The sequence below is a fragment of the Mycteria americana genome, chromosome 7, assembly GCF_035582795.1.
Source record: "Mycteria americana isolate JAX WOST 10 ecotype Jacksonville Zoo and Gardens chromosome 7, USCA_MyAme_1.0, whole genome shotgun sequence".
Taxonomy (NCBI): domain Eukaryota; kingdom Metazoa; phylum Chordata; class Aves; order Ciconiiformes; family Ciconiidae; genus Mycteria; species Mycteria americana.
Genome location: NC_134371.1, coordinates 19,672,735 through 19,687,833, shown reverse-complemented (window position 1 = coordinate 19,687,833; position 15,099 = coordinate 19,672,735). Strand labels below are relative to the sequence as shown.

General features: G+C 36.4%; 1 protein-coding gene across 1 annotated transcript in view; it reads right to left on the bottom strand.

Annotated features, from left to right (window-relative positions):
- COL4A4 (collagen type IV alpha 4 chain) overlaps positions 1–11,139 on the bottom strand; it is a 70,554-nt gene extending 59,415 nt beyond the window's left edge. Inside the window, exons 1-3 of the mRNA XM_075507310.1 lie at positions 10,968–11,139; positions 8,448–8,487; positions 6,325–6,402 (exon numbers count right to left, since the gene is read on the bottom strand). Coding sequence (XP_075363425.1) covers positions 6,325–6,402; positions 8,448–8,487; positions 10,968–11,023 — 174 coding nt within the window. The 5' untranslated portion in view covers positions 11,024–11,139. The remainder of the gene's footprint in view (positions 1–6,324; positions 6,403–8,447; positions 8,488–10,967) is intronic.
- Between the last annotated feature and the right edge of the window lie 3,960 nt (positions 11,140–15,099).

Below are 15,099 nucleotides of genomic sequence, written 5' to 3'. Positions count from 1 at the left end.
ACCACTAATAATTAACATCAGATTAGCTAACAAAATAAAATTAACTTTTGCTCTGATTCATTTTATTGAAACAAGTCACTGATTGGCAATTTTTGGTTGATTCAAATCTATGAAAAAGGATGATTTTGTAGAGTTTTGTCTTGCCTGATGTGGAAACGCTTGCCAGTCTGCACCAACTGAGAAAAACACTTTTTATTATGGTGAGACTGGGGAACCAAAAATATTAAGGAAACAAAGATGCTCAAGAACAAAAGGAGGGATAATTTAACAACACCGAAACTCTTGAAAAATTTGGAAACATGTCTAACATGAAAAATACTAATATACAGATGCTGTAGCTGGACATTGTATATGAAGAACAGCCTCAAAGAGACCTTACAGTGAGGAGAATGGAGTGATCCTATTCCTATTCCACATTCTGGTAAGCAGGCTCCATTCCCTATCAGTTCAAATCCTAACTTCTGGAGCCAGAGAACAGCCTACTGCTCTGCCCAGTTATAAAAAAAAATGTGTGGTCTGCTTCAGATATAGATTTAGGGGTCTCATTTCTCTAGGTCTGTTTTTCTATGGCTCTCAGCCAATGTAAGTGAAATGCAATAGAAATACTACAGAAATGTATAACTGGTCTCAGGAATCTTCTATTTTAAAACTGTATCATAGCTAATATACTGGGAAAAATGATCGACAAATATGAGGCAAATAGTAGGACAGATCTGGGTTTCCTCATATGCTAGTATGCATACATCTCTGATAGTGGATTCAATTAAGCACATGTATTTGAGATCAAATAAATGGCTTTTATATATTCATTTCCTGAGTGTGCAGCTTGAAAATTCAAATACAAGTGATGGATATTGCATGTGAATGACAGACTGCCATTGCATACTGACATGCAAAAAATTGTGATTTAATAAATGCCTCTTACTCCCCAAAACAGACAGAATTTTCAGTTTCCCAGTTAGTGAATCTTAAGTATGTTTACACTGTGCTGTAAATCGGACTCAGTTAACCCACAGGACCTACTAGGCAGGTGTGATAACCCACAAGATCTATTAGGGAGATGTTACAAGAGAAGTGATGCCAGAAAACAGACCTACTATAGAGTTAAATATCACTATTCTTACCCCACTGCCCTGAAGTATACATCAGCTGACTTTCTAACTTACCTGTGACAACCAACTGACTTAGCATCTCTTGTGAATGCTTACTCCTTAGACCTCATATGCCAGAAAATGTGAGACCTTCCTCTTAGATTTCTGTTTGCTAGGTTCTCTCCTACACTAGTATGAAAATAGACCACTCGCTTCATCTGCAAAAGAATGAACATCGGTCTTGCTGAGTTATATTTATTATTCACTTTGCTCCAGGCATTTCACATGATCTCATATAAGCTAGATCAGGTTGGGTCATGAATAGACGCTTGCTTTCTAAATCTACTTAACTCTATAAACAAAGCCAAAGGAATTGAATGGGATCAAACTCCGGGGTCAGCACAGGACAGGTTTACAATCGGTCAGTGCTAACTGCAAACATTTTTTTAACTATCTAAATTCTGTTAGAGCAGCCAGCATTTTTGGAGGCCTCTGATACAACACTGCAGGAGATATCAAGGAAATGACCTCCCAAGTTAGAGAAAGAGGAGGAAATGGAGAAAAGGTTTCACTGTCTGTTGGACGTATCAGGAGAAAATTAAAATCACGGACTTTATGAGAGACCAAAGAGGAAGAGGGGGAAAAAACCGAAAACAATGAAGTTGCTGTTTGCCTCTAATTAAAAACATTGACTGCTACTGCCTGCTGGAGGACCATACATCTTGACTGGGAAAGAAGAGGCAGGAGAAAGTCTCAGTTGTTCCAGCCTGGCACTAAAAATAATGTAGAATGCTAACTGGCATATATACTTTCACTAATGACTTTCTCCCTTCATTGATCTGTTCTATAGTTCTTAAATGAATATGTATAGTAGCACACAGTATGCGCAAAGAGCTTTAACAGCACATTTTAATGGTGTCCTATGGAAGAAAGAGTCCAATTGAGTTGTAACATGAGATCAAGAGGTGAACAGTATAAGGTACAACTAATTCCAACGAGGCTGTAATCCCAATTAAACAGAAGTCGAACTTTCATTGTTATGTGGACAACTGTAACGATATCAGAATGGGATATACTACTAGCAATAGTGACTACAATGTTTTTCAGACAGTGATTTCTTGCTAATGAATAGTAGCGCAAATCTGTTTATAGCACAGAGTTATCTAAGGTTGAGAGAAATAAAAAATGACAGGTACACAAGCTCTTCTAAAACCCAATATAGCAACCAATGCATAAGTACACTGGTTTTATATAAATATTAAATAAAAGTTCAGCTATTTGCTTCTACTTTTCTTCCAACTTGCCCAATTTCAATACATGCAAGTATGGCCATGACAGTTTCCTTTCTTACTCCCATGATCATCTTTTCTCTAGCTGAAACCTCAATTATCTTGTCCACTTAAAACGAAGAAAGGCTTTCTATGTTGACATTTAAAAGATTTTCAAATGCGAAACTAGAAGGCAAAGTCTTAATTCCCACTGCGTTCACAGTCAGCTGTGCAGTCTTCTTACACTGTCCTGGTAACCACAGCTTTAACTAATCATACTTAAATTGCATTCAAAAAAATGGATAGAAAAAAAGGTCATTATGCCAAAGACAGTAGGGCAAGATTTGAGGTCCTACTTTCCTATGGAAACTTCAGAGTATACTACACTCCTGACAGCCATTCTACTTAACTCATAAACCTAAATATATTTAGGAGTTTAATTTTAGGTGTCTATTCTCTTATTACCCTAGTTTTTCCTATTTTAGTGGAGAGACATTAAGGGTAAGGGCTACAGTTATGTCATATGCAGCTTACACTGGTTTTAGTTTTACAAAATGTGAACGCACTTCACTTGTCACTGGTAATTACAAATAAACAAAGCTGATTTATATCAGCTCTAAGACTTTTGTTCTACTTTAATTTTAGCAGAAATCTTTGTCATGGATTGACTATAAGTCTGCTCCAAACATAGAAATAACCTGTTTGTTCACTTTACTACCTAAATTTCCAGTGGGCAATGCTTCCAGTCAAAGTCTAAAAAGGAAGGTAACATTCTAAAATCCATAAAATGGCAATGTCATCAAATACCTGTCATAGTGTTTTACATGTAAACAAAAACCCCTCAAATGAAACTAGCAACAATATTTTCCTCACAGTCTGCTGACAAAGTGAAACCCTTATCAGATGGGTACACCTTAACTTTGAAACTATACAACTGCTGTTTTATCAGCAGATATTCTGACTTCTCTAAAAATCTCCTTTTCATTAGTGTGTGGAGAAGGATGTAGGGAAGTGACCATTAGCAACATCCGAAAAAAACTGCTTAGGTTCTTATTCAGATGTTAAACTATCACTTGTAAGTTGGACCTATGACATCTAAGTAGCACAAAGTCTACATTATGATACAATGAGCGTCCTTCCTACGTGTAATAATTCCTATGCATTCCACTGGGTGTATTACAAATAATGCACTTTGCTAAATAGCTTCTCCCCCAGTGCACTTTTTAGGGGAGATAAAAGTTAACAGAAACTTTCCATTGAAACTGGAACTCTGGAAGTATTCAGCCAACAACAGATTCAGAATAGCATACGAATGGTCATGTTCCAGCTAGTCTAATGAAGGATTTGGTTGCAGTTCTTGGAAGAGTTTGAGTAAGATGCTCAATCAATTCATAATCGGTCTGACCTTGTGTGTTTCTAACATAGATGATACCTTAGCAGTACAATAACGAGACAATTTGCCCTTGCTCCCCTGTAAGTCTTAGGTTACCATGTTCAATGGAAGATCATGAAGGGAATACCCTACATCTGACCCCCTGTGGTAAAAGAGATTAAAAACCAAACAAAAAATAAAAATAAAAAATAGGTGGACTGGTCTACATATATCAGTGTAACTCAATACATATACCGATGTAGCTCAGATGCTTCCTTTCTCATTCAGCCTCTGCAAAAGCCCCTGACACTGCAGTTGGTTTAACAGAGCTAAATAAAGACTTGTTAACTTTGAGGGCTGCTGTAAGGTTGGCTTTCCAGCTGGTATGGATGAGATTATTGTTCCATTGCCTTCTGCCAGCAAGTACATGAATTTTCTAGAATCTTTTTGTGCTTTCAGCAAATGTTTGCTGAGGGGGCCAGCTCATCCTCAGTTTTGACAGCTAGCCTGTGCTAAATAGGGAAAAAGGAAAAACTATGGTGCTAGGCAACCAAATTTATACTGTTGCCCTTATCTCAACTTCTTTACAGAGAAGGATTACTTAATAACCTGTACACAGATTACTTAATAACCTGTACACTTCTGAAATTTTAGGCTTGCATACTGTAGAATGCCAGAGGCTTTCAATAATCATTTATTTCTTGCACTTTAAAGGCAGGATCGAGGAGGACACAAAACTCTGAGGAACCAGCCTGGGAGCATGATTCAGACAGAAAAGTAGATAAAGCAGATGTTTTGCATTCTAGGAAGCTAACAATAAGATAAACAAGTCTTTATTTTGTAATGGATAGTCTCCACAAAAGCTAGGAAAGCAAAGTTAGTGTGTCAGAGTGTAAAGGCAGAACACAGCAAAGTTCAGAAATCAACAGGACTGTAGGATGAAAAAAAGATTAAGTAATCCTATAGAAAATAATTCATCACCATACATTAGTATAGAAAATACTTGCAACAATCCATCTGAAGTGGTGTTTAGTTAAGCCACATTTCATGTAGGGTCTGATAAGTATTTCAATTTCTTGCATATTGATTAATAGAAATGATTGCATGAAATATAAATTCATATTACATTGGAGAGACTTTATCCATCAGCATGCATACATATTTCAGAGCAGTTTCAGAAAATGGTACAATTCTCAGACTTATATTGAATTTATATAGAAATGTTTATTACACTTCTACTTGGCACTTAGGTCCAAATCCTTGGAAGTATTTAGAAAGCTAACCGCAAATGAATGAATCATAGTTCAGTTTAAGTGTGGTGGGAAGGACAGCTTAGGAAAGAGCCATAATGACTGCAGTGAGTATTTATTATTGACTGATTATGGGCATGTAATTCAGAATTTCCAGGCTACTGAGAGAGAACCAGAATCAGGGAAATTTCCCCTAGTTTCAAAGTCAGTTGTTTTTAAACGGCACTTCAGATCATGTTTTTGGTATCCAAAACAGTCTATTCAGTAGCACTGAGAGACACTGCAACGCTGCTAGTCAAAATACTTTTCCTGGGATGCCCTTTTGTTAACACAGTGTTACAGAGATAGACACATCCTAGGGCCCTATTATGAAAATCCTACAGCATGGGGAACTTTCGTATAGGCGTAATCCTGGAGGATTAGGATAGGATCCAAGGACATCAGGGCAGTGATCATGACACAGCAAAGCATGCAGCTAACTGCAGAAGTACAGGAAGGAAAAGGTGTCTTGCTTTTGTGGCAACTCAGGTTGTACAGAAACAAATGGGGCATGCAGTTTTTCTAAAAACTTATCCACCATGTTCAAGCTTTCTAACCCTAAACTTTAACATTAGTACTTTGAAAGGAAACCATTTCCATCACTAACTGACAATTTTTCAGTTGTTCACTAATCAGGGCATGTATCTAAATAAATCCTTTCCTCACATAACGTTTAAATTGTTTGCTATCACTATATAGATATGTATTTTGAGAAGGAAGAGCCAAGATAACAAACTAGTCATAACTGGACCGTATTTCAGTTAACAAACAGCAACATGCACAGTTACTAATTTTAGTGTATAATACAAAAATGCCCTGGTTTCATTCAATGTTTTACAATTATTTATAAGGCAAAGACAATTCAGGTTTGGGGTTTTTTTATACTTAGTGCATTAAGCTAGTAAAATAAAAAGTCTGCAAGCTTTTCCAGAATCACCTAACCCAAATAAGAAACACCTAAGTTCTCATAAAACTAGTAAATGGCATAGACATTCTCTTTTAACCAGCCTCTTAACAGAAAATGAGCATAGATTTCTAAACTTAATATATATCAAGAATAACCTTTGTCTAACTACTAGATTAATCTCAAAGAATCCTCAACACAAAAAGGCACCACAATTATTACAAACCTAATTTACAAGCAAACCCGTTTACAAACAATCTAACTTCCTTCGATGATAGCTGCACTTCATAACAGTGAATTATGCTAGTTTGCTATATTCAGACTTGTTAAAGAACAGCAATGTGCACAAAATGAATACTATTTACAACAGTAATTATCTTTAGTTCTAATCATCACTTACTCTTGATCCTTTTTCTGGAAAGCACCGACAAATCGAACAGTCCTGTCCCCCACATGGCTCAATATATGCATATCCTCCCTAAAAATTAAAAGTTTATGGATTTATTAATATGCAACAGACATTTCATCGAATATTGTCAACTGGACATATTGCCCAACTAGATGATTTTTAAGGCAAAAGATTTGGCTACCCTTGCATACCCACAGGGAAATTTCCTGCTGATGAAGAAACTTGGCATAGCAGCAAACATCAGAATATTGTGTAGGTCTTCAGCTTGACACGTGAACCTTTTCCAATGCTTGCTTAATAGAATATGCACATCAATACTACATTAAAAATCCTCCTAACCTTTTTGGACCTCTCATTAGCATAAACATGCTGGCAAAGTAGAAGCAATAAGCAAAAGCTTATTACTGTTGCTATAGAAGGTGAAAGACATTACCTGCAAGTTATGTTAAGTAACGCTGAATATTACAGATAAATACAAGTAAGGCAATAGGCTGCATCTAGAAATACTTTAACAGAGTCAGAATTTAATTTGTAGTAATGTGAAATTTGTAACCCATCACATTAGGTTAGGAGATTGTTTAAATACGATTAAATGATAAAAGGCTGAAGAGCAAGAAGCCCACTCAACAATAAAGTCTTGCATTTAATTGTCTATTAAATGAAAAAAGAAGTATGTGCATGGTGTAATTATGCATTACCTACCACTAATTTACTTATTTCTTGTATTAAAACTTCCCATCATTCTCCTCTTAATAACAAAGAAGTGACTACTTTGTTTCATGAAATTGCAATGAGGAAAAAAAACATATTCGAGGAGAAACTAAAACACAACAAAATGTAAATTCAGTAATTTATTGTGTGGTAAGTGAACATGATTTTACTATTCTTTTCTATTTCCCAAAGTGTAGTATTAAACATATACCAATTATATGCACCATATGCATTTATAAACTCACTTAGATGGTTGGAATGTCCACTAGGTGACGTGATTTTTTTGGCAAAATTATGTAAATGATCAAAGTGGTTTCAAAAAGGATGACAAGGATTTAAAAGATTTAAAATAATTTAAGTACGCAAGTAAACAGTGATAACATGAAAATGTTTGCGCAGTGTGGATTTCACTTTTATCAAGGTCAACATTGGTTTGTTACTGGTTTTAATAACCAACAGAACACAATAGGTTCATACTTCAATTTTTCAGGGAGAAAACATTGACAAATATTAGATAAGGAGGAAAAATTCTGTTCTATCTACAATATTTTTAGAATATCTGGTACTCCCAAGCCTCAGAACAAGAGGGTATGACTGTCTCTCTAACAGACTGCTTCTCTTTCACACACTGGATTTCCCATGAAATTACTAATCTACTCCACACTAGTGTCTCACCTAGTTATTAAAAACTTGCCTCTACTGGAATGTCAATGGAATGCAAGTTTCTAATAACACGCAAACTGTTACCCTTTGTTCTAATCAAACACATTTATTTTTTAAAAGTACTTCAATTTTCAACAGTTCAACTAAAAAGGGATGACTTGGGAGAAAAAAAAAAAACAAAAAAGAGCTTTTAAATATTTGAAAGAAACAAAGAGGACGGCCTTGAAAGAAGTTTCACTGAGGGCATTGCAAACATAAGGTTAATATGGAGGACAGTACCAAGAGGAAAATAAAGTAGATATTGAGACTATATTACATGTGAAATTTTGACTTCAGAGAGATGGGAATGTACAGGGAGGCCAGTTTAAGATCTAAGCTAACATAGAGAGAAGGGCTTGAAAGCTAGAATGAGTATGATATATGCTATAATGTAGAGCCATTGAAGAGACTTCATGAGGAGGGAGACAGACTCAGTGCATGACAGGTTTTCCTACATGCAGCTTTCCAAACGCATCTAAAGATGCCAAAGTCAGAATCTAGAAGGATCCAAAGGACAAAACTACAAAATAGTTAAGCTGAGCAACAGGAACAGAAAGAAAAGTGAGAACTGCAGAAATACTGAAAGAAATACCACAGGTTTCCCACAGAACTATAGGTCATTTTCGTGTATATAGTGTTACTTGTTTGAACTTTACCATCCTATCTATCACCTGCCTAAAGAAAATATCAATGTCACTTACCCCGTCAATTTCTTGTGCTGAAAAAACAATCAGCAGCCACCTGATTTAAAAGAAGGAGAAAGGTAAATTAAAACTAAACTTTCAACATCCAACCTTCACAAAAATGTAGCCTCTAAAAAGTGAGAAGTGTGTACACATGATTAAGTCCTGTTTGGGGTGATTTTTTAGTAAAAGAGTGTATTTATAAGGGGTATGCACCATCAAGAAATGGTCAGCACATGGTATATATATTTGTCTTTTTGGATTTGTGAGACTGAGTACAAACAGATAGGCATGAGTAAGACTATGTAACAGTTCTTGTAACTTCCCCTTGTAACCTATTTCCAATCCCACAATTAGGAATGGCCAGAGGGAACCATTCCAGACAGATTTCTGCACCTCCATGGACACCATGGGGTGAAGATGGAGCAGAGATGGAGGTGATCTGCATCCGCCCCAAAATGAGTTAGCTGGTGCTGTTTTCTTTTGCTCAGAGAGAGAGCGAGAGAAGGCAAGGAGCAAAGCAGCACTCAAAATAGCCACATGATTCCAGAGCAGCTGCTGGGGAAGCCCAGCTCCATGCCAACCATTGCTAGTAACGGATTATAAAGTTGAAATCATGTCTTTTATGATTTCTGCATACAAAAAGAGAGGATAAAGTAAAACAAAAAGGTAGCCCAAAATTTCTGCAGCAATACAGGAAATAAGCTAACTTATTATTTAAAATACTAAGTTTTAGTATTTTTTCCTGTATTTAAAATACTATTTTAAATATTTAGTATAATATTTAGTATAATTAAATATTTAGTATAATAAAATAATAAAAAGTATTTTAAATACAGGAAAAAATACTAACATTATTATTAATGAGAACTAAGGTGCTCACTCATTATATGAAATGATAAATTAGATACAGCGATAACTTATAGACTACTGTGTATTATTCTCCAGGCTACAGTGAAGCCTATATCAAAATTACTCCAACTCTGCAAATATTTAGGCATTTAGTAAATATCCCAAAGCCCTCTTGAATCAACCTCTATTTTTTCTTTGTTATTCACATGGTCAACTCTTTGGAGCACTGAGAACTGTGCCAGCAAACCCACGATTACTCTCCCTGATTATTAATTATTCATAGATTCAAACTGCAAATCATATAACCTGTATTCACACTGATATATACTGATAAATTCAATACTGACAAATTTAACATCTTTTAGCTATCTATACACTTTTTAAACCTATGTTGCCTGCTACTTTTTTTCAAATACACAGATTTTAGAGAAACAAAATATTTATGAAAATAATTAGTGGTAACTGAAGACAGAAGCTCGTACTGTCTCTTGCTAAGTGAGAAACAAAGGACTGATTAAACAATGTGAGATTGCCAGATAATCAGCTACAGTAGTAAATGGTGAAGAAGTTTTGGGCATCCCAGTAGTTCATCCTTTATTGCATCAAATAAGTTTGTGTAGAAAGGATTTAACTTCACAGGAACACTTCAACCAGGTAGCAGACAATAGCATTGGTTTGTTCTGTGATTGTTACTAATTTAAGGCCATTTTGCTTCTAACCTTCTGAACTTGCAGACAGTCTCTGTAAATATTTTTTCCCGTATCAACGTTGGCCAGGTGTGAGTTATTTTTCATTCAAGAAAATGCCAAGTTCTCATGAAGCCCTTGCACAACTGAAATGGCAATCTGATGATGCTGTTCTTGATGCACAGCGCTGCAGTCTCCCCTTTTTCCAGTCATATACAGCAGGCATGTGTTTGCCAGAATGTTCTTTGTCATTTCAAAATCCCTGCCTCCTGAGGCCAGACAGATGTTGCCTATGTACTCAAATCAGCACAAGACTGTTAGAGGTAAGTCATTCACAAGTAACGCAGAAAAAAGGCAAGGACAACTACCTTGGAGAGATGGCTGGGATAGAAGGCTGCTACATTAGGGAACACATGAATAACAAGCAGCCTGGGTTTGCACAAACCAAATAAATATGAAGAAGACACTGGAGAGAGTTCAGGCATATTAGCACAACAGAAGACTGCCTAGCAGCAAGGGTGTCAGGTTCAAGCAAGGTACATTTGCTGGGCCAGGATCATTTTCCTCCAGAAAGAACTCCTGCCACAGCTGCTAGCATGTATTTCCATCAGTCTCTAAAAGTTTTCTTCATGCCTTTTAATAATTCTCCCTCATCTGCAAAATTATTCTGGGAGAGGCATTCAAGTTTGAGTTGGTCATTACTTTTTCTTCTCCAAATATGTTCATCACTAGAATGTAGGAATATCTTTCCTCTTAAAACAGACTCAGAATTATAGTTCCTGTTTCCTACTATTTAAGTAGTCTGGTACCTCAAATTTAAATGGTAGACATTTCTAGACCAGCAATCAAAATCAAATACAATAAATTATTGTATAGGCTTATCAAATTTGTGACAGGCTACAAATGATTTAACTGGTGATTTCTTATTACTGTTAAATTGATAGCTAAGAATATATCTCAGTGACTCTAGTTAAAAAATTTAGTGATCTGTAAAACTCACCAGGCAGCTGTGATAAGCCACTTAATCCGTTCAAACAAATCCTTTGTTAATGCCATTCACGCTGATTGAGGATCTGTATATGCAGCACTTTTTTTTTTCCTTTTTTTTTTTTTTTAAACAGCAGGTCTTCTCTTTCCTTCTGTTTCTGGATGGTCTATAAACACTGTTCCATACTGTTGTTGTTTCCCCCTCTGAACCTGTTTATATTAAAATATACATCTGATGTACAAACATGAATAATTACCAGATAACCAAAATATGTCTTAACTGTTTACATGTCATACTACACAGCTTTATGTTGGCACTACATTATATTATTCCTATTCAGGCCGCATTTTATTTTATCAGCAATCCAATTATTTCAAGAGGATTATTTATGAAATTACAGATCAACATAAAAAGGGTACAAGATTTCAGCCTAGAAAAGAGATAGTCCTCACTCAGTGTTTGAAATAATGAATGAAGAGCATCTTGCATCATTTTTCTTAAAAAGCTATCATACCCACCATTTTAGCTAAAGGCATTAAAAAAAAAAAAGTGACACCTGTTTACGGTAAAGACCTAATGAACTTAAAAAAAAAATAATCAAGAAAATATTGGCTATAGTTTCAAGACCAGTCAGCAGTATCTTCTGCAAACTGAGCTGGACCGGTGTCTGTGCACACATCTGAGCAAAGGAGGACTACTGTGAATGCAGAATAAGCCATATGCATTTTCAGCTCAGGAGTTCTACCCACATGCATGGGCAGATGACAATCATTGGAAACATTACCTAGATTGTTTTAGCTTTATTTTTAGAACATTTTTTCCACAGCTTTTGTCAGGATTTAGGAAGCTGGAAGCCCTAAGCACAGGACTGACCAGAGGCCTCTACAGTCCCAGATAGTCAAATTTTGCATGCATAAATTAACTACACAGTGCATCTGTGACTTCTGACTTGGGTCCAACAGCATATATGCAGTTTTGTGTGCAAATGTGCTGCACCAACCTTTTTGTAAGCTCAAGCTTCACAAATCCAGAGAAATGGCCAGCTCCTGTGCAAACTTTCACATCCCCCAAATAAGAAAAAAAGCTGTAACCCTTTAGAATAAGGCACATCTGGCAAATGATTCACACTGGTTATTTCAAACTGAGGGCTTAAGAGGCTGGGCTTTTCCTAGCATAGCACAGATTATCACAGGCTTTTATTTTTTAGTGCTGTAGGCTTCCAAATGTGGGGAGGTTAATTTTGAGGAGACTGAACACTGACTAGAGTGAACTGATAGGGGTTCGCTTCCTTTGGAGAAGTCTCCCGAGTAAGCAAAGACAATCAGTTATTGAGACGGGAGCAAGGACGCAAACCTGCAGCAAACTGGCTGCTCTCTGATAGCTGTTCAAGCAGCTATCTTTTCTTTGTAAAACAAATGAGTGTACAGTTCCTGAAACATTACTGTCTTGCTTTCTATTATTTAGATAGTGTAACATCTTTCTAACCAGAACTAATCTATAAATAATATTGACTCCTATGTGTAAGCACAGTATATCCATATCCCACAGTATGAAGAAGAGACTTTGTCAGCTACCGTGCACTGACTAACAAATAAATAGCCTAAAGGCAGCCACTTTTCATGCTGCAAGATCACACCCTACATGTACTGTACAGTACTCCATTCATCTGCCAAATTCTTAGTCTCTTTCTGTGCCCCGGTTCCCCATCTGTAAAAAAAAAAACAAAAAAAAAAAAAAACCCAAAACAACAAAACACTCCTAATAATAATATTCCAATAACATTCCTACATTCCTACCTCACTGATTTTTTACATTAGTGATATAAATAATATAAGCAAGATTGTGCGGCAATAAAATACTGCAGGGATGGATTGTATCAAATGGAAAATCCAAGCCAGTCATAAAGTGTTAGACTTTGCAGAAATTTGTTCCTGTTGCCCACTATCCATCTCATTATTTAATTATCCAAACAGCTTCTGAAAATGAAGAAAAAATTGAAATTTGGTATGTTTGCTTTGTATTAGCAGAGAACCTTTTATTTTAAAATTAAAATCCATTTTGATCCAACCCATTGACACAGTTTGAAATCATACTTAATGCATGAGTGGAAGACTTATACCACTCTGCTTGCTATTTTGTCACGGCTGTCTACAACCCATCCTTTTCTGAACAAGCTTCCTATAGTCTGAAGTGTTCAGCAGCCAATGCAATAATATAAGGAGTACAAAGTGTTATTTTATGCATATGATTAGGATAGTCATTTTAAGTACAAGAACATAGATGCTGTTTTCCATAGGACTTCTGCCTCATTCATGATGGATATATTCCATACTCTTTTCATCCTTTTCGTTAAGCCCTATTTTTTATTTTACAGTGTCCTATGAAACTTTGCACTTTATACTAAATTCATACAACTGTAATGTTTCCCACAAAAATATTCCTTATCTGTAAAAAGAGAAAATACTGTTATCCTTGTTTTACCATAGAGAACTGAGGAAACAAAATCAAAGCTAAAATCATTAAATATCAATTACTGTGAAAAAAGCCAAACTTTAATTTGTTGCAGCTTTCAGTTGCTTTCTAGTGTTAAGGTTGACCTCTCTGTTGTTCATACAGTGGTGTGTTGTTTTTTCGTAAAGTACCTCTACAGGCAGCTGCAAGTATACATTCTGACGCAATTGATGTTAAGCCTGCCTGGCCAGCTGTTTTGCCAGACAAGACCGGCTCTTTGAGTTTGTAGCTCTCTGAAGATATTATGGACTACAACGGTATCAGCAACACAGTCTGCATCAAGGTTTCACAGACTTTCTTTGGATGGATGCCATCAATTATGGTAGCAATGAGCAGGGCAGAGAACATCAGTGGCTGACCTTACCTTTGTTCCACCTCAATGCTACTTTGAAGTCACATATCTGTCCTAGAAACTCACATAAAGGCATATATGATTTTATGTGTCAATCTCATAATGCAACATTACTTGCTGTTTCTTAACTATAACACACACAACTACCATCCAGTTGGGCCATACTACTTAGCAGCCAGCTGCTCAAGGTCAGTGAAATAGGCAGTACTGGGATAAGACTGGGCTTGAAGAGGACTTCTTTTTAAATGCTCTGTCTTTCTGTTGCATCTCCCTTGTTAGCACTTTCCCATGTTTGCTTTGAGCTCGCTGACTTCTTTTTTTGAAATTTCCACACAGGGTTTTCATCATTCGAAAACTGACTCAATCTCTTTTCATTATAGCAGTATTTCATTCACTAGGTATTCTGCATGTATTCATTTATTTCACACAGTGGTTTGCCTGCTTTCTTCTGTTTCTTCCAATATGTCTTTGGCCTAGTATTCAAGAGCTCTCCTTTTAAGTACTATCTTCTTTACTCAGTGAGAGTCACACTGCTCATTCCGCATCTAAATTTGCATCATTTCTGAGGACTGAGCACTCTCTTCCACTGTAGTTTCACTTGCTCTGACCCTGTTGCCTCAGAGAACCTTGCACCTTTTGTTTTTACTTTTGCGTAAATGAGTCTCTGCTACCTTCTGTCTAACAGCAGTTCTTCTAATGTTACATTTCAGTGGTGGATTTAGGTACTTATAATTTATAGGTGCTCATGGCTTATAAACTGTAGACCCCGTTTTTGTCCTTCTTATAGTATTCTTGCATAAAAAATGTACCACTGTTACAGTTGACAGGTTTAGGAATCTGACAAATAAAATGTGTCAGTTTAGTGGGTTTATCCCCAAGATATTATTTCTTCTACATGGTCACCATCAATCTGGCTTGAAAGTAGGGGAATTTTTTTCCCTTTCTCTCTATAGCTTGCTCTATACCAGCTTGCTCTCACTGATGCTTGAGATTTTAGAGCCAAGGTGATAACATCTGTGATGATGTACAAGATCTTTGATACTGAACATATCACTCTGCTCTTCCAGAGATGTGTTCTTGCTACTAGTACCAAACTTTTGGGAAAAGCAGCCTCTACTAACTAGCTTTCACAGTGGATTTCATAGGGGGTTGACAGTACTGTCTACTGAACGGAGATCCAGCTCTGGTCTCATGCCTGTAAGAGAAGCTGTTTTACAAAGCTCTGTGGTTAGCTTTATGCTCATGAAAGGCTTTAGATTTGTATCTCATGAGTAGTCCTAA